This window comes from Carassius carassius, chromosome 20, assembly GCF_963082965.1.
Source record: "Carassius carassius chromosome 20, fCarCar2.1, whole genome shotgun sequence".
NCBI lineage: Eukaryota > Metazoa > Chordata > Actinopteri > Cypriniformes > Cyprinidae > Carassius > Carassius carassius.
The window spans coordinates 11,223,881-11,244,706 of record NC_081774.1 but is presented as its reverse complement, the minus strand read 5'-3'; the positions used below and the strand labels follow the sequence as shown (position 1 = coordinate 11,244,706).

Genomic DNA, 20,826 nt, shown 5'->3' with positions numbered 1-20,826 from the left:
CTTGGCTGTATGTCATGTCACTTTCTCTAATTACAGTGTGTGTGTCCTTACTGTCTGTTTTTGTACAGTGCAGTTGTGTTTCCTGTCACTGTGGGCTGCAGAGCACAGTAGTACAGAGCAGAATCATCCATTTGTGTTGAAGATATGCTCAGATTCATAAGTTTGTTTGCTTTATCGGCCACAGCGTTCAGACGAAGCTTAGGCTCTGACTGATTGCTGCTCTCAGTGTAAAACATTATATTTTCAGGTTTGGATCCGGGATGCTGACGGTACCACTGCAGACTGTGAACATTACCACTGTAGTTGCAGGAAAGTGTAACATCTCTTCCTGCCAAAACATGCTGCTTTGTGAAGAATGAAGTTATCACTTCAGCATCAACAGTATCTGTTTAAAAAAATATCAATCAGTTCAATTAATGGACTTATTGAGACTATATAAATAGTTGGTTTATTTACACAATCAAAATCATTAATCCATAAATTATTCTTATCCTTTACTCACCCTTACAAAAGCAAAATATCAAGAGGACAAGGAGCAACATCATCAATGAGACAAAAAGTTCTGTAGTCAAGTCTTACAGTTTCCTCCTAACTGACTCAGTTTGCATGTGCTCTGCTCTGAAATCAGTTGAATGTGAGCTCCACCTTCTGGTAAAAGCCTTGCTTGACTGGGGCTCTCTGGTTTAAATATGATTTGATATGAATGGTTTTTTTTTTTTTTTTTTTTTTGAGCTGAGAGACTATGTAGAATGTGTGTGGTGACCACTGGATAAGTATTTCATTATTTTTGGATGTTACTGAAACAACCAAAGTTATTTTACATCAGATTACAGATGCCATATCTACAAAAGTAACTATAAATCATTGTAGTAACTTTCAAAGGAATTCAGTAATAGGTGTGGTCTCAACTGAAAATCTAAAATAATCCTGTGGGTGATAAACTCTCTGGAAACCTCTTCTATAATCTTAATGAGGCAAGATATTTAAAACATTTTAAAACATCTGCATAGTTATTAACATGATAATGTCATATTTGATCAATTTGAGCAATTTATCATAGAGAAATGTGTCTTAAACATCTTTTGAATTTATTCTAAGCTTTATTTAAAGGAACCAATTGAATTTCTTTTATCCAGAATGAGTTTTTTTTTTGTGTGTGTGTTGGTATTTAATTGTCCATTTTTGTATTGATTATGGCTATAGTCCTAAATTATATATTTTTTGTGTTTGAGGGAAATTCAATCTGATAATGGTCAGTAATTACCCATGGCCAGTGAGGTACGTTTAAATTCCAAATTATATTATCAGCATAATGGAAATCAAAGAGATCATATGAAACATATGCATGAGAAGGTTTTTGTATGGTGTAGTTTGTTTACCTGTCACTGTGGGCTGCAGGGCACAGTAATACACTGCAGAGTCTGATACAGCAGCAGAGGAGATCTCCAGATCCACACTTTTGGTTATCATGGTGTCTGATGGACATATGTGGATGAGGTGGAGAAGCTGGAACTCCAGTTTTAGTAGACCTCACAATCAGCAGCAGAAACTCTGGTTTTGATCCAGGCTTCTGTCGATACCAGTGAAGACTGTAAGTTGATCCATCATATGAACAGGACAGAGTGGTGCTGCTTCGTTCAGTTAAAACTACAGATAGCTGGTTTGGTCTGATGACATTTCCATTAGATTCACCTGCAAATACATTAAGGAAGCAAGCAATGTAATGGATTAAATTTACAACAAAGCAAACAGGTATTTTTACATACAGGTAGCTATTTGTGTGATGTTCTGGAATACAGTGCAAAATGTATATGAGTAAAACTACTTACAGTAGCTGAAGATAAATATTAAAACAGAAGAGATGAGTAACATGATTCTGTAGTTTGATTTCAGACTTCTGTCAGGATCTTTATGAAGGTGTTGTCTCTGATTTATTCTGCAGGAGTTTATAAAATACTGAGCTCCTCCCACAAATACCTACTCACTCATCTCACCCTACCGATATCCGACTGTATAGGATGGTGTTGTGTAAGTCTAATTGATCTAATATTACATTCTTTATTAAATGGACTCTCAACTCCTACATGTTGGAATAGGTTTTAAAAGTACAATTGTTTGTCATGATTCTCAAATATCAACCATTGGTAGTATCAGACTACTTTTTACCAGTGCCAGTGCAAATGTTGAATATAATGAAAATTTTCCTTAAATGTCTTGCAATTATTACATTTAAAACTATTTAAGCAGGGCTCATGATTCCGTTATTTAGTGGAAGTTTCTAATGTGAGTTTGCCTTATTTGTATTATTATATAGGCTATGTAATGTACTTTCTAATAATTCACAAGCAAGTAGTGCATTACATCAGGCATCAGCAGTAGTGTAGTAAAGAAACCATTGAGATTATCTTTTCATATGAAGCTATGTGAATGAATATTAATCAAAGCTTTATGTGGTATAATGTGTAATGTTTTTGTATTAACAAAGCTCTTTGTCAGCTAAATTGAAGTTCTACAAATATATGGTCACTGAATTGGGAAGCTGGCAGAAACATAATCAACTAATGCAGCGGCAGAGACGATATTTCATGAGAAATATCACGAGAAAAATTTCATGAGAAAAGTGCATCACATCGTATCAGTCAGAAAAGACAACTGGGGAAAACTATGACTGGTGTGAAAGCACCTCCTAGTAAGTCTAGGCCATAAGAAAGTTTTTGTACAGTGTTCTTGTGTTTCCTGTCACTGTGGGCTGCAGGGCACAGTAGTACAGAGCAGAGTCTTCCAGCTTTGTAGAAGATATGCTCAAATTCATAAGTTTGGTTCCTTTATCGGCCACAGCGTAAAGACGAAGCTTGAGCTCTGAATGACCAGTGCCCTCAGTGTGAAAAATTATATTCTCAGGTTTGGATCCGGGAGACTGACGATACCACTGTAAATTTTGAACATAGCCACTGTAGTTGCAGGAAAGAGTAATATCTTTTCCTGCCAAAACATACTGTTCTGTGAGGAATGGTGTTATGACTTCAGCATCAGCATTCTCTGTTAAAAAAAGTGTTTTATTGACACATTAACATTCAAAATTAGAATTTTTCAGTTTGGAAGTTACTCTTATAAATCACTTACCCTTAAGAGGAGAAAATATCAAGAGGATCAGGAGAAACATCTACACAAGCAGCAAACAAAAAGGCTTTTGTGACTTTCCTCATCTTACTTGAGTTTATGTCTGCGTGTTGTTTTGAAATGACTGACCTTAGAGCTCCACCTTCTGGCTGACTGCATGTTAAATTGGGGCACACTAGTGTAAGTTAGACAAATGAAACACATTTTAAACTTTAACAGCTTTTTCCTGGATGCAAAAACACTTTATTTGGCCTTCCAAAAGTAGATGCATTTAGGAATCTTTAAGATTACTTACAACAGAACAGCAATGCATTTTATGGATGACCAACTTTGCTGCGACAATCTGGCGGTTCTGAATCAAGTACTGTAAGTATGTTTTGTCATTAATTTAAGTATTTGCTACTGGATGTTCAAATGTGGAGCTTTGTGTGTCACTGTGTGTGTGTGTGTGTGTGTGTGTGTGAGAGAGAGAGAGAGAGAGAGAGAGAGAGAGAGAGAGAGACGGTCAGACAGTGAAGTCAGCTGTCTTAACCGTCTGTGGTTTGTGTACTGCAAACTCATACGAGCTTCATCACTGTGTCTGTCACGTGATTTTGTTTCTCTTTCGAACTTGAACAGATAACAGTAAAACTAGGGACATTATTAACTGGCTTTACATTTATTTTGAAAGATGAAGGTCGCGATTATGGAAAGGGGTGTTACATTTCTGACAAGTGCTTGCGGTGTTCGGCCAATCACAATAAACTGGATCAGCTGGCATTCAAAATTAGAATGCTATGTCAGAATGAATGTCAGCTAGCAAAGAAAATGAAACAGTTTTTATACAGTAACGTTTGTTTTTCTGTCACTGTGGGGCCCAGGGAACAGTAGTACAGAGTCTCCAGATGAGATCTCCAGATCCACACTTTTATTAATATAGAGTCTCGTGGACATATGTGGTGAGGTGGAGAAGCTGAAACTACAGTTTTAGTAGACCTCACAATCAGAAACTGTGGTTTTTATCCAGGCTTCTGTCTATACCAGTGAAGACTGTAAGCTGATCCATCATATGAACAGGACAGAGTGGTGCTGCTTCCTTCAGCTAAAACTACAGATGTTTCTTTTGCTCTGATCATCATGACATTTTCACATCTGAAAAGAAAGCCATTTTTTAATAGCTTAAAATTTTAAATGAAAATTTGCATTGCTTTGATAAACAGCTTATTCTTCTCAGCTCAGAGAAGAATAAGCTGCTCATTCTAGGAGAAATATTAAAAGAGAATAGATGGGAAACATTTTAGTTCTGGATTGCATCAGTATCTGTATGAAGGTAGTCAGTGTTGTATCTTCTGCTGATTTGTTCAACCACATGTCCTGTTCCTTGCTCACTTCAGGAATAGCTTCTACCATTTTACCTATTTAAATGTCTTGATGAGTATTGTTACAACATGTTTTTAAATGAGACCAACACAGACAATATAGGAATTATTTTGTCAAAGCTACGGCTTTTCTGACTAAAAGAAAGTAGAGTAAATACATATATAAATAAATAAAACAGTAAAATACAAGTCAAATATCAGTTAATGGAAATAATTTGTCAGCCAGCTTATGAGCTTTGAAATGTTAAAAGCTATACCATTGGCAAGATTTTGTGCAGAGGAAAAGGTTTTCCAGTCACTGTGGGCTGCAGAGCACAGTAATACTGTGCAGAGTCTGATACTTTAGCAGGGCTGATTTCCAGTTCCATGAGCTTTCGGTGTTTGTCAACTTGAGCTGATAACCAGTGCGCTGATGGATCGGCTTTAACTGGATCTCCAGATTCACTCATGGAGAGAAGGAGTTCTGGTCTGGATCTTTGATACTGACGATACCACAGTAGATTATACACAGCACCAGTGTAGTTACAGTAGAGAGAAACAATGTTACCATCTGGAGCTCGTTTCTCAGAATCATGAGACGTTATTAGATCACCAAGAGAGACTCCTGACAAACAAATATGTATTCATAGATATGTAAACCCTGAATCATTTAAAATGTTAATGAATTACATATTTGTATGAAGAATTAATATGGAAAGAAAAGCATTCTTACCTGCAAGTGTTGAAAGGAGCAATAGTAAACAGACCCAAATAATGTTGTTTTAACTAACAGAATGACAGCACACTGAGATGTCAGGAATGAAAAATACACTCTCAGAGAGCTCCTCCTACTGACAGCTTTGAAGGATTACACAGGTTTTATTCAACCCCCAACAGCAGGGATGGGAAACAAAAAGAATTCAACAGCACCTTTTCAAATTTGTCTCTCAGTAGTTTATGTAGATATAACAATGAGATGGTTTCATTAAAAAACTGACTAATTAATCCAGGAATCCGACTATACTGAGAAGCAACAGTTATTTGTTCTTTAGCCTGAATATGCAATGCTTATTTTGTGTGATAGATTGTCAGGCATTTCATATTCAGATGTACACATGATTGCATTTATAGATTTAAATGTATATTTTGAAACACTACTTTCATGTTCATATTATTTATTCCTTTATTCAAGTGAAGTGATCACTTTTAATGTCTGTGGAAATCTGCTTCTACTGGTTCCAGGTTTATGTACAGCGTTGCAGTGTTTTCCGTCACTGTGGGCACCAGAGCACAGTAGTATATTGCCGAATCTTCCATTTCTGTTAAAAAGATTTTCAGATGCATATGCTTGTTGCCTTTATCAGCTGTAGATGAAAGTCGAAGTGCAGACTCTGACTGGCCCCTGAGCTCAGTGGCAAAAATGAGAAACTCTATTGGGGATCCTGGATATTGCCGATACCACTGCAGTGTGTTAACAGTGCCACTGTATTTACAGGAGAGAGTAACATTGTCTCCTGCTGTTATGTGCTTCTCTGGGACCAGTGGGTTTATTGTATTTGCATCAGCATTCTCTGTTTAAAAAACAAAACAATACAAATAGCAATAGATCATTCCTTAAATCAACATGCATGTGTTGTTCACACAGAATTTACATAACAATTACAAGAAAATAAATAAAACAGCTTGAAGTATTTATGAATAACTGACCTTTGAACAGAGAAATGATGATCAAGACCAGGGACAACATCTGACCAATAAAAGGATAAAACTGACAATGAGAATCAATGCTGCACATTTCTCTCTAAGATGTAACTGACTCGTAAAAAGCAGGAGCTGGGTAATGAAAACATTTAGCTCCTCCTTCCAACAGCATATAGGTAAGAAGAGCACTTTATGATTGTTGTTGTGCTTTATGATCAAGTAATCATATTACTAGACTTTTAGCTTAACTCTGAATATGAAGTACTAAGTACTTAGATAAAGTGAGAGTTTTATATTTTTTATGAAAATCTACCTTTAGAACAAATGCATTTGAAACTGAGCTAATTAAACTAATATATCTTAAAAATAAATGTCCTTGCATTGATGAATAAAATGCACATATATAAATATAAATAAACCACAAATGAATATTTAAAATATATATATATATATATATATATATATATTGCACAATGGGAGAACATTTTACTGTTCATTAAGTAGACACCTGGGGAAAGAAATTGCACTTCATCCTGCTTCTACAATATGTTGCACATCAGTGTCCAAATGTTTAAACCATTTACCATTAAGCAAAGTATACTAAATTCCAGGGTCAAAGTCTGTGCAAAAATAATAATGTCCCGTAATAAAATGACAGTTATTTTGTCAGTTAAACTCACTTATAAAAAGGGGCTGGTAAGTGAACTGACAATGTCTCCTCTATCTCATGTAATTCATATCGCATCACCTCCTGGAAAATAGAGTAATTTCAGGATATTACAGGATAAGCAATTGTTTTTATCATATACAGAAAGATTTTGTGCAGAGGAAAAGGTTTTCCAGTCACTGTGGGCTGCAGAGCACAGTAATACTGTGCAGAGTCTGATACTTTAGCAGGGGTGATTTCCAGTTCCATGAGCTTTCTGTGTTTGTCAACTTGAGCTGATAACCAGTGCGCTGATGGATCGGCTTTAACTGGATCTCCAGATTCACTCATGGAGAGAAGGAGTTCTGGTCTGGATCTTTGATACTGACGATACCACAGTAGATTATACACAGCACCAGTGTAGTTACAGTAGAGAGCAACACTGTTACCATCTTGAGCTCGTTTCTCAGAATCATGAGACGTTATTAGATCACCAAGAGAGACTCCTGAAAAAAAGACATAATAAATTCAATATTGTGATCCGATAAATGTAATTCTAAGTTTTAAATCAAAAGAGTTGGTGATTAAATGAAATAAACAAGTCTCACCTGCAAGTACTGATAATATTACAAGTGCACAGAGCAGCATGATGGAATGAAATGATCAAATGTGCCTTTTCTTGACTGAAACACTGTGATTTAAGTCTGGAGCTCCAACCTGTGGCGAGATTTGAGTCTTGAGCTCATTGTGTGCATGAGGGTTACAGAAAAGAGATGAACGCCCTCTTCTGGATGAAAACAAACACATTTAGACCTTCATCACTCACAGAGGACTTGGACAGTATTTGTGTTTTTACCCTGTGATGATGACTTTTGCCAAGTTAGAAGGTTCTTACTGTCACAAATCAATGCATCACTCTAAAAGTGCTTCTCAATGTTTATATTTGAGCATTAGTTTATAGACAAATGCGATCAAATTAAACAGTGTAAAACATAACATTTTAATTACAGAAGCTTTCTTACCAAAAAGACAAACTCAAATATTATAATATAATATAAAAAGGACAAACTATAATATACTGGAATACCCCATAATGCTGAACATATTTTGCATATTTATTCTAACTGAAATCAAACATGATATTATAGTTTTATGTATAACTGAAACAATACGCTTGGATTATTCATTGAAGTGTTAAACAATAGAATAAAATCAGTAACACACACACAAAAAGTGTTTTTACAGTGAAGAACACAATCATCTGACTGAAATCAGGGATTTTGTACAGTGTTTCTGGTCTTTCTATCACTGTGGGCCTCAGAGCACAGTAATATACAGCAGAGTCTGACACTTCAGCAGAAGAGATTGTAAGATCCACTTGTTTCTTTGAGTCTTTTGCTGACAGACGAAGAGAAGGCTCAGATTCCTCTGAATTTTCATTAACAAGTATCAGGAACTCTGGTCTAGATCCCTCAGTATTTCGATACCATTGCAGGTCATATACAAGACCACTGTAGTTACAGGACAGAGTCACATTGTCACCTCTGAAAATATGTTTTTCAGAAGACAATGGCTGTATTGTGTCAGCAAAGGAGTATCCTGTAAGACAAAATGTGACTGTATTGATTAAACTGACACTAAAGGTAGCTTGTTGGCAATGTGATTGTTTGTGTAATGTACATTTCAATTGGAAATGTAATAAGTATATATATATATATATATATATATATATATATATATATATTAATAAACAAATATTTACCTATGAATAAAGACAGTGGTATCCAACAAAACAGAAACATGATGGTTTCTGATGAAGAGTGATTGTAAAGCGATCAGAGCAGGATGACTAAATGAATCAGCCTTTCAAACATTCACCTTTGTGAATATGCTCCACCCTCTGGCTGAGACTTTATCTTCTCTAAAGGGTTGTCCTTTTCTTAAAATCAAAAGACCTAACATTGTTTCTTTACATTTGGAAAAGTAAGAACAGTTGCATCATTGATCTGTTGTGGTTGATTTGAAGCTGTTGGGTCACAATGTTTGTGTAATGCAAGATGTGTTCATGTATTAAGTTTTTGTAGAGAGCAGGTGGGTTTCCTGTCACTGTGGGCCTCAGAGCGCAGTAATATACAGCAGAGTCTTTGACTTCAGTAGAGGAGATCTCCAGTTCCACTTCTGTGATCGCTTTTTTAGCCTGTGCTTTGAGACGTAAAGAGGGTTCAGAAGAAACGCCAGTCTCTGCATTAAAAATAAGGTACTCAGGTCTGGATCCTGGATATTGGCGGTACCACTGAAAGCTGGGCCCAATGTCACTGTATTTGCAAGAGATAACAGCACTTTGTCCAACTGAAACATGCTGTTCTGGTAAAAGAGATTCTATTGTATCTGCATCAGCACTCTCTGTAAAAGAAGAGAAGAGAAAATCTTTTAAAATAATTATTGTTCACCATTAAATCTTACGCAGAAGTGAGTTACTTTAACATGTTTAGTCGACTGGTACTGATGTTAATGCAACAGTGAGCATTAAAACTATTACTTACCCTTAAGCAGAGAAACTACAATGAAGACAACAGTAAACATGGTCACTGCTCAGTAGTCTGAAAGCTTGAAGTGTCAAACTCAATCTTGAGTCAGTCACATTTAGCTTGATCTGCTGTTTAACATCAGGCTTCAGAGCTCCACCCTGTGGCAACAACAAATATCTTTGTGTTACTGTACTGTATGTTATAGCTTATATTCGTACATAAATTACTTTTCTGTACTGAAAAATGTTGCTTATCAGGAATCTTTATTGTTATTTATTAGAGTAATATAGAAAGAGACAGAATAAACACTGGATTAGTGTTTAATTCTGTTCTCCATTAAAGGAGCTTCTCAGATCAGAAGAGCATCCTCCTGTGAGTCAAACTTGAAAGACTGCTATAAATGTTTAGCTTCATGATACATTGAGATCAGAAAATCAAAAAATAATTATTATGTAATTTAGACCTGGAAATAAATGAATAAATGTATGAACAAATAAATAAAAAAACGTATGTATTGAAAAATGTAAAACTACAGGTATGTTCAAAATGAAAAATAAATACATTTTTATGTCGTCTCCAGGTTTTATGAGTTCGCTGTATGTAATACTGATGTTAAGACATGTTAAGGCATATTTGTATGTCACTCTTTCTTAAATGTGAAGATAATAGTGTGCTTAGTTTAGTTTGTTGAAAGACACTGGACAAATGTTTACACTTAGTATTTTATTTAGTGTATCATCAAGTTTTCATTGTTAAGGCTTTCAAATACATGTAAATTCAGAATTATTATATGTATATAAATGGTTTTTGTACAGTGTTCTTGTGTTTCCTGTCACTGTGGGCACCAGGGCGCAATAGTACAGACCTGAATCTGTTTCTTCAGCGGAGGAGATTGTAAGATTCACTTGTTTTAGGTCTTTGGAAGCTTTTGCTGACAGACGAAGTGAAATATCAGTTTCTGAATATTCTGTGACGAGAATGAGGTGCTCTGGTCGAGATCCAGGATATTGACGATACCACTGCAGATTGTTTACATCGCCACTGTAGTCGCAGGAAAGAATCACATTTTCACCTCTGACAACATGCTTTTCAGAGGATAATGGTTGTATTGTATTTGCAAAGGAATTTCCTGTATACATATATAAAAAAACAGGTATTCGATTATTATAATTAAACAAAAGATTTTATCATTTTATCACCACAATTTTTACCCCATTATTTAATCTTTATGAAGTCTCTAAAAATCAGAACATCTTACCTATTGATGATAAAAATGATATCCAGCAAAGGAGAAACATGGTGGATGTTCTGCAGAGAAGAGGCAAAGGCAGAGTAAAGTGACTTTGAGCAGCCTCTTGCACTGTCACTGTTGTGAGAGCACCTCCCTCATTTCCTAGTCTTCTTTTTTTCTGTGTTTGTCTCTACATGACACATTTTTAAGGTATTCATTTCTTATTCATAAGAATATATTTATTATAATAGATGCAATCCCTTGTGAAAAATAAGTGCACTTAAGTATACTTCTATAAAGTTTACTTATTGCAGAAATAATATACTTTAAAATAACACACATAAGTGCAAATTAAATATGTTAATTTCGCTGCTTAAATAAATTGTTATTATTTTTGAATTTATCACATTTTAAAGTTATATTAAGTGCATTAAGTTGAACTTTTGACAAAAGTCTCCTCTATCTCATGTAAATCATATTGCGCCACCTTCTGGAAAATACAGTAATTTGCATTTGATGCATTTGAGACAGGATAAGCAAGTGTTTGAGGCATTCCTTAATTTTGACATTTGATTTCCTGTCACTGTGGGCAGCAGGACACAGTAGTAAATGGCAGTACAGTAGACACTTCAAGCTTCTACAGTAGAGGAGATCTTCAGCTCCACTTGTTTGTTGTCTTGATCAGTAGTGTAGCCAGAAAAGAGACTCGGGGTGTGCATATGAAAATCTGGTTGTGCCACATTTATTGTCAGATTACTGTGCAAAATTATGGGATAGTATTTTTGTCGCACTGCTTCCGTCCAACCATACTCCTAGTGGTAATTTGCAGGTCGTGTCAAAATGTAGTTAATTGTTAAATATAATAATTTTCTTCCAAATACGATAATTTTGAACTTCTGGTACGATACTTGGACATTTCCAATCTGGCAACACTGTCTGTTGATGTTGGGCCCGGGGAGGGAGAAACATCCTCATCAGGTGTAACGTTAGGCCGTGTGTCCGGCTGTCCATCAAGCCGAGGTTCCCTTATCGAGTCGGTCTCTCGACATTACGTATGGGGGAAATCCATTTCCTCGAAATTATGAAGTCTGATTGAATAACTCTTTTGCTTGCAAATAGCCAATGGCGCCCTCGCCCTCACCTGATTGGCTGACAGCCATCAATATAGGTAACGGTGGGCGCCAAAAACCTCAGAATCTTTTTTCTTCACTTGAGTCTGGTTTCGCCGTGGATTCACGCATACAGAGCAGAAAATTGTGGAAAATTATCCCCTCTCACGTTCCGGTGATTTCACTCTTATAATGTCTCTTTGCCGTATGTGTGGTGGGCCCATTGATTTCCCGGACGCACACGAGCAATGTGTGCTGTGCCTGGGTCGGGCTCACGCAGAGGCGGCATTCGAAGGTTCGGGATGTTGTGCCTGTGAGGAGCTTCCCATCAAGATCCTTCGTGTAAGGCTGGCCGTTACCCGCAACGGTGGCCCTGTATCTCCTGCCTCTCCCCCGTCAAGCCGCGAACCGGGAGACTGCAGAGAGCTCCGTCGACGGATTCTGTCGAGGTACTGGCGTCGCCCCAACACCCACGCCACCCTCACGTGGAAGATCCCGTCTCATACTCTGAGGCCAATTACCGCACTCCACTTGAAGAGTGGGAAATGGTCTCGTTTGGATATGACGAGGACGACGCCATGTCTAGTAATGCCTCAGACCCGGGAGCGTGGTCCGAGGCCCCGTCTGAAGCCGCCCCCACATCGCTGGATGCCGAGCTTATGGCGATCCTCACGGAGGCGGTGGCAGATATGGAATTGGAGTGGACAGCCCCCAAGGAGCTGCCGTCTAAGGGATGGATGGACGGTTCCTACCTCGGCGCGGGCCGCCAGGCTGAAGCTCCGCAGAGACCCGCGCCTTTTTTCTCTGAGGTCCACGAGGAACTCACCCGGTCATGACACTCCCCTTACTCAGCCCGAGCCCATGCACAGGGGACCCAGCTGCTGACGACGGTGGAAGGGGCGGAGAAATTGGGATACGCGCGACCGCCTCCCGTCGAGGATGCTATCGCGGCCCACCTGGCGTCTTCTCCCGGCTTCTCCCATCTGACAGGTTTGGGGCTGTCTGTGAACATTCAGAAGAGCACGCTGCAGCCGCACCAATATATCACATTCCTGGGTATGATACTGGACTCGCGCACTATGATCGCGAAGCTGTCAGAGCCGAAAATCCAGTCGATTCACAATACACTAGCCCTCTTCGTTCAAGGCAGAGCTATCCCCTTAAGAACGTTTCAGAGGCTGCTCGGTCTGATGGCGGCCGCAGCCTCCATCTGCAGACTGGGCTTGTTGCACATGAGACCACTTCAACACTGGTTACAGAGCCGAGTGAAGCTGCGGGCGTGGAGAGCAGGAACGGAACCCCTTATCATAACGCGTTCATGTCTCGAGACTCTGGCGCCTTGGTTCGGCACGACCATATTCGAGCAGGGTGCTGCTATGGGCAGAGTGGTCAGACGTGTAGTGGTCACAACGGATGCTTCACTATCAGGCTGGGGAGCCCTATGCGATGGCAGACCAGCATTCGGTACGTGGACAGGGGACCAGACGCGCTGGCATATAAACTGCTTGGAGATGGAAGCGGTTCATCTAGCGCCGCAGAGTTTCCTTCCGTTTGTGAAACACCGTCATGTTCTCATCAGAACGGACAACACGGCGGTGGTGGCGTACATCAATCGCCAGGGAGGTTTACGTTCGCGATCCCTGCAGGGATTAGCGAGACAGCTGCTGTTATGGACGGACAGAGTACTTCTGTCGATTCGAGCAGTGCACGTACCGGGCAGTTTGAATTGCGACGCCGACATGCTGTCCAGGGACGGCATTGTACACGGAGAATGGAGGCTCCATCCGCAAACGATAAATATGATCTGGAATCTGTTTGGCAAAGCGGAGATCGACCTCTTTGCGTCGCAAGAGAACGCCCACTGCCCTCTGTACTTCTCGCTGACAGCATCCCCCCTGGGGGGAGACGCGCTGTCAAACCGCTGGCCCAAGGAACGGAAGTATGGTTTTCCCCCAGTCAAGCTAATGCCGCTGGTGCTGCAAAAGATCAGGGAGGAGAGATGTGCGTTGATCCTGGTAGCACCCAAATGGCCCAACCAGCCGTGGTTCCCGGAACTGGTGAACATGTCGCGGCTTCCTCCGTGGCGGATCTCGCCGAGAAGGGACCTCTTATCCCTGGCGAGGGGCACCATATGGCACCCCAACCCAGAGCTTTAGGACCTGCATGTGTGGCAGATCAGCGTGGAGTATATCGGCGAGTGCTGCAGACAATAGCAGAGGCTAGAGCCCCTTCCACAAGGCGTTTATACACTCTGAAGTGGAAAGTATTTGCTAACTGGTGTGTTGACAAAAATGAGGACCCCAGCAGTTGCGATATCTCCATTATTCTGACCTTCCTACAGGAACGTCTGGATGCTGGCAGTACCCCATCTACAGTGAAAGTCTACGTGGCCGCTATCGCCGTTTTTCGTGACTTGCTAGACGGCCATTCAGTGGGGAGGCACTCCCTGATAACGAGTTTTCTTCGGGGAGCTAGGCGGCTTAATCCACACCGCCTTCGTCAGATGCCGGTCTGGGACCTGTCGTTAGTGCTTAGTGCGCTGTCTGACCCACCTTTTGAACCAGCCGAGTTTAGCGACCTTAAAGTGCTCTCATTTAAGACGGCACTACTGCTCGCGATAGCTTGCGGGAAACGAGTGGGAGACTTGCATGCCCTGTCAGTGAACAGCGTGTGTATGCAGTTTGGACCGGACGATTGTATGGTCAGACTTTTACCCAAACGCGGCTATTCGCCTAAAGTACTCTCAACGCCGTTCAGAGCTCAGATAGTTACAATTCAAGCATTTTGCCCCGAGGAGGACAGTAATTCAGTGTCTCAGAAGTGCGCTTTGTGCCCCGTGCATGCCCTGCGTGCTTATGTGAACAGAACTAGCCAGTTTCGAACTTCAGAGCAGCTTTTCGTCTGCTACGCGGGTGTCAAGAAGGGCAGCGTACTGTCGAAGCAGAGGTTATCACACTGGATAGTGGAGGCTGTGCGACTAGCTTATGCTTCCCGGGGAACCGCCTGCCCAATCGGAGTGCACGCCCACTCCACAAGGAGTTTGGCGTCGTCATGGGGTTGGGCGAAAGGCATGTCTATTTGTTTCGCAGCGGGCTGGTCGTCTCGGAACACGTTTGCGAGATTCTATAATTTGGACATTCCCTCGTTCGCATCACATGTGCTGTCAGTGCAGGAGGAGGGAGTTGAGCAGTCATTGGACTAGGTAATGGCACGCCTTGCCTGGCACGTGCACTAGCCATGGTTTCGACCAGGTCATATAGACAGCGTCAGTTATTTTAGTAATAGCTGCGGTTAAGGTATTCATTCACTATCTAGTGTGGCCCCTTTATTATGCCCGCATTATAAGCCGGCAGTGTATTCCCAAGCACCAACATATTGCTGCATTTTCCCCATATCACACCAGTGTTGCTTATCTGGGTGCACTGGGTTACGATCAGTGACGGACTGGCCATTGGGCAATGTGGGCAAATGCCACTGCGGCCGCCTGGTCTCATCACTTGTTGTGGCCGCATCACAAACAAATAAATAGGCTTAATAAAGCGAGGAAGCGGCCGCCTATTGGTGCAATGGCTGCAAGCGGCAGCACCACCAGCGGCTCGCTCGCCGGCGCTCATCACAACTTGTGGCGCACATATAAAAAGGCTAAATAAATAAATAAAGCGGAGATGCGGCCGCCCGCAACCGGCAGCACAACCATATAAAAAGGCTAAATAAATAAATAAAGCGGAGTGTTTGCAACAATAGGCCGTCGCAAATCAACAGACTAAGTATATGAACTGATAAAATGTAAAAATGTGTACCTTGAATCAATGCAATAGTCGCTTTGGATAAAAGCGTCTGCATGCATAATGTTAATGTAAATGTAAATATGAATAAAATAATAATAAATTAAGCGGAGCTGCAGGCGGCCACAAAAAAAAAAAACAAGGAAAAATATATGACGCCCTAGGATGAGAACGGGCTGGAATGTCTCGCGATCATTGACCTGATGAGATGATGGATAATGACAAGTGAATGATGGGTAATGACTAATGAGAACATATCAACAACACGGAGTGAAAGAAAATGGATCGAGGAATGAGAAAACGGCGAGTAGAAAAGGGTGGAGCAGAAAAAAAGAGAGAGAAGAAGCGTAAGGCTTCTTAAGTTCTTAAGTGTGAAAAGCGCCAATATTGTGGAGTTATTATTAAGATATAACCTCAAAAGATCAGTGCAGTGTTGTAGTTCGCTATGTAACAGACAGCAGCATTCAGGAGAAGCTCCTTGCAGTTGTTGAATGCAAGTCATCAACAGGGGAGGATTTTCTTAAAGTGCTCAAGGAGACGTTGGCCACTTGCAAAATTGATGTGAAGAACTGCATTGGAAACTCAACTGATGGGGCTGCAAATATGCAGGGGCAATACAGGGGGTTCTCTGCCTGGCTGTCAAAAGAAGTCCCAACCCAAATGCACGTATGGTGTTATGCCCATGTTCTAAACCTGGTTATGTCTGAAACCACAGGCGTTGTGATAACAGCAGCATCATTATTTGGGTTGATTAATGAGATTGCAGTGTTTCTTCGTGACTCATATCAGAGAATGAATGTTTGGGAAGGTGTAAGTCAGGACCCCCAACACAGAAGAATTTCCCTGATTGGGGAAACAAGATGGTCTTCAAAGGATGCTGCATTAAAGAAGATCTTTGGATCCTTTGCCCAGCCAAAGAATGCTTTGTATGTGGACTTGAAACATTGTCCAAAATTCAGGACAATTCACAGTTTAAGCCAGCTGTACGTGTAAAAGCACATGCCTTCATTGAGTCACTCCTCAAATATGAGACAGTTCCCACTGCACAGTTGTTCCTGCGTGTTTTCACACTCACATTGCCTTTGTCAGTATCTCCAAACCAATGCCATGGATCTCTTGACTGCCCATCGCATGGTGACAGAAACACACCACAAGCTTAAAGACTTTATCAGAGACTTTGACACAGTGAAAGACGCAGCAGACAATTTTGTGAAATGGGCTAATGGTGGATTCCAAAATGTGGATTCTGAGATGGAAGTGCAGGCTTCACTGCCATCAAAACGGATGAAAAAAAGAAAAACAATGCCAGGAGAGTCTAACGATGAAGAAAACACAACTGAAGACTCACTGACAGCTTACAGGATCAATGTTCACAACATCATTCTTGATACAGTCTCTGAATGTATCCACCGCCGCTTCCTGCAGCACGGGAAACTTTATGCTGACTTATCACTACTTGATCCGCTTCATTTTCCAGAAATAAATTCAAATGGACTCCCTCATAATGCACTTGAGGACATAAGTAAATGCCTCATTCCATTTGATGAAGATGCAACAGTTGAACATTTACAGTCTGAGTTGTGCAGTCTGGCCCTCCACTGGAACACTTTTAAAAAGTCCCCTTTCAGTGAGTACACAACCAGAGAGTCACAGTCTCTTACCTCTGAGGAAGAAGACAATCAGGAGGACATGGAGGAAATTGATCTAGTTCGCAAAAGATGCACAGCCTGCAGGAACTGTGCTGTGTGTTGCTACTTCCTCCTCCAGCAGCTGAAGTTTTTTTCACATGCATACCACAAAATACAGTTGGCCTACAAATTTTTGTTGACCCTGTCCTGCACACAAGTGGCATGTGAAAGAAGCTTCTCGAAACTGAAGTTCATCAAGAGTCGTCTAAGGAGCAGAATACAAGAGGAAAATTTGGAAGCCTTCATGTTGATGGCAACAGAGAAGGAGATCCTCATGAGACTGGATACAGATGATGTGATTGACAGAGTGGCAGAGAAAAGCAAATTATTCCGCAACCTGCTACTGTAATCACATGAAGGTAAAACATTTATTTTTTATGTCTTTTGTTAAGCTATTATTAGAGTGTGTTGTTTGTGTAATGTTATGTTTCTTTGTTGGTTGCAGATGACTTGAGAAGACAAATGTGGCCTCTCTGCTAAAATTGCCAGGGCCTCTTTTTGATGCCAGTCCGCCACTGGTTACGATGGAGTAAGAGCTGATTTGGCTCTGTGCCAAAAGGGGTTTCAACCAGGTCCGGTACCCGACCTAGAGCTAATGCGCTGTAAGAACTAGTGTATGCTCTTCTGTGGCTCGATGTGAGTTGGGCCGGACAGTATTTCCCACACGGCGGGGGTTTTATTGTTCCCCATACGTAATGTCGAGAGACCGACTCGATAAGGGAACGTCTCCGGTTACTCACGTAACCTTAGTTCCCTGAGAGGAGGGAACGAGACATTACGTAACCTGCCGTGTGGAAAACCTTCCAGCCTCATAACTCTCGTTCAGTCGAAGATTCTGAGGTTTTTGGCGCCCGCCGTCACCTATATTGATGGCTGTCAGCCAATCAGGTGAGGGCGAGGGCGAGGGCGCCATTGGCTATTTGCAAGCAAAAGAGTTATTCAATCAGACTTCATAATTTCGAGGAAATGGATTTCCCCCATACGTAATATCTCGCTCCCTCCTCTCAGGGAACTAAGGTTACGTGAGTAACCGGAGACGTTTTTTTGCTAAAAAAAAAATTAAGAAAGGAGCTCTGCGACATATTGCTAGCTAGCAATGTGCAATCAAAAATTATCTGTTTATATCATTGACTGCTGGGGTCACAGTCAGCTGCTGTTTGCTGATTGGTTGGCAGTCCAAATGTCGGCAGATATATTTTAACAAAAATAATTTAAAATGTAAATTACATTTTAACATTTTTAGCATTATTGCACCATATATTGGATTCTTATTTCTGTGCCCCTGAGAGTATGATTTAGAATGTTCAGTGGCATCACAGAACTGCCAGATTCAAACAGCTTTCGCGCGTTGGCTGGCACTGAGCCAGAGAGGAACGCGCTCAGCGCTTGTCATATATCACAATTAATATGCAGTGTTTTCAACCACATAATGTTTATTTTAGGTTTCATACATTTAAATATACATAATCACTAGTAAAACAATACATTGGTAGTTTGTAAAATACACACTGATGTCTATGGAAGCAGCAAAAACTAGCTAATCAAATCTAATTTGCCGACGTGTTTTATTCATATATCAGACATAGCAGAACAATAAAGTTTACTCTATTCTTCGTCCAGTTCAACAGCCACTTACTTTCATGTATTTCGGGAGAAACTGGGGAATTCAAGTGCTGTACGTTAAATCCGGCTGACACAGGACTCTGAACTGCAGCGCTCATCTCGTTATAGATCAAGATAATTTATAAAGGTTTTTAAACGAAGAATCGCAATATCAGATAGTTGACATGGTAAGCAAGTTTGTGTATATATTTTAATAAAAAATGAAAAACTAAATAAAATGAATACCGATACATCTGTTAGTGGCTGCGGTGTGTCACGTGACAATCATGACGCGTGGGGTCAGTTAAAATATTTGTAACTTACACGTGAAAGGGTTGATTTAAAAATATATATTTTTTCTAAGTAAACAACAATAGTCCAAGTTTAGTAAACATTTTTTTTGAGACTATAAAAAATAATTCTGCATCTATTTTTAGGTGTGCCAGCTGCCACTGTGGGTGGCACAGGCACACCCTGGCACACCCGTGGCTACGTCACTGGTCTTGATTAACTTCAGCCGTAAATCTGGGTGATCTGTCATCACTAATAGCTCCATGTTGGAAAATGTAAAGAAGGAACTCCGTTTTGAATCTTGGATACTGTCTGTATCATTGTAAATTCTGTATATTACCCGTATAGTCTTTGTAACTGCAGGACAGATTAACACTGTCACCAACATGTCTATTTTCATTCAGTGATAAAGGTTTTATTGTGTTTCCCTCTGTGTGCCCTAGTAATGGATAGTAAAAGCCAGTGAGTAGACAGTTAGATAGTATTTGACAGTATGTAACTGGTAAAAAGTGGTATTAAATAATTAAAAAGTAACTGGTCTAGATTGGAGAAAAATGCTACTTTATCTTACCAATACATATCCACCAAAAACTGAGGACAGTGAAAATAATCACGATAGCAGAACTTTAAAGAAGAATCTGAAAGACTTGAGTATCATTCAGACTGAATGCCTTTGAATTCTGACATCCTCCCTCAGATTAAAATGTTCCAGCATCTTGATATTAAGCTCCAACCTATGTGAAAGTTATTTAGTTTAGTTTGCTTTATATGGTGCCTTTATATTCAAAGCTGCTAACATGACATTTACCAGTCACTGCAGTGCATACTCACAGGTAAACAGTCACACACACACACACACACACACACACACATTCTGAAACATCACCCTCATGCTTCATTTTACTTATTTGTTGATTCAAGTGGAGTTAACACACTTTGATTTGTTGAAATGTTTTGAAAAATTGTTTGACATCTGATGTTGGATCTATGTCTGCTGCAAACAATGTCAGGTTTTTGTACAGTGTTGCAGTGTTTCCCGTCACTGTGGGCACCAGGGCACAGTAGTACAGAGCAGAATCTTCCATCTCCTTCTGAAAAATGCTGAGATTCATGCATTTATTACGTTCATCAGCCACAGATGAAAGTCGAAGTGTAGGTTCTGACCGGCCTTTGAGCTCAGTAACAAAGATAAGGAACTCTATTCGAGATCCTGGATATTGTCGATACCACTGCAAGGTGTTAACACGTCCACTGTAATCACAGGTGAGGGTAACGTTGTCTCCTGCTGTGATGTGCTTCTCTGGCACAAGTGGGTTTATTGTATTTGCGTCAGTATTCTCTGTGTTGAAGAAGAAACAAAGATGTTAAATTATTCCTTTGGGTTAGATATAGCCTACTGTACCTGTTGTTCACACTGAATAAATAATTGGATCAAATGTTTAAAAAAAAATGAATAACTGACCTTTGAGCAGAAAAATAACAATTAAAAACAGGAGCAACATCTTACTAATAAAATGACTGTAAGAGCCAATGCTGCACTTTTCCTTCTAAAACTAACTCTAGCAGGAGCTTACTAATGTAAATCATGAATCGAATAGCTCCACCCTCTTGCACTCTAGCTATAAAATAACTGGTTTAGACTGGAAATAAACACATCACATCAACCAAAAACTGAGGAAAGTGAAAATAATCATGACAGCAGAAATCTGAAGAAGAATCTGAAAGACTTGAGTATCATTCAGACTGGATGCCTTTGAATTCCTACATCCTCCCTCAGATTAAAATGCT

At 40.2% G+C, this 20,826-nt stretch overlaps 2 gene segments (V, D, J or C); both read right to left on the bottom strand.

Moving 5' to 3' along the window:
• Positions 1–8,654: 8,654 nt before the first annotated feature.
• Positions 8,655–9,601, bottom strand: LOC132095776 (T cell receptor alpha variable 9-1-like). The segment is given in 2 exon segments: positions 8,655–9,207; positions 9,348–9,601. Coding segments are annotated over 2 exon segments (474 nt in total).
• A 10,363-nt stretch (positions 9,602–19,964) lies between these two features.
• On the bottom strand, positions 19,965–20,575 carry LOC132097002 (T cell receptor alpha variable 17-like). The segment is given in 2 exon segments: positions 19,965–20,377; positions 20,501–20,575. Coding segments are annotated over 2 exon segments (453 nt in total).
• Positions 20,576–20,826: the final 251 nt, after the last annotated feature.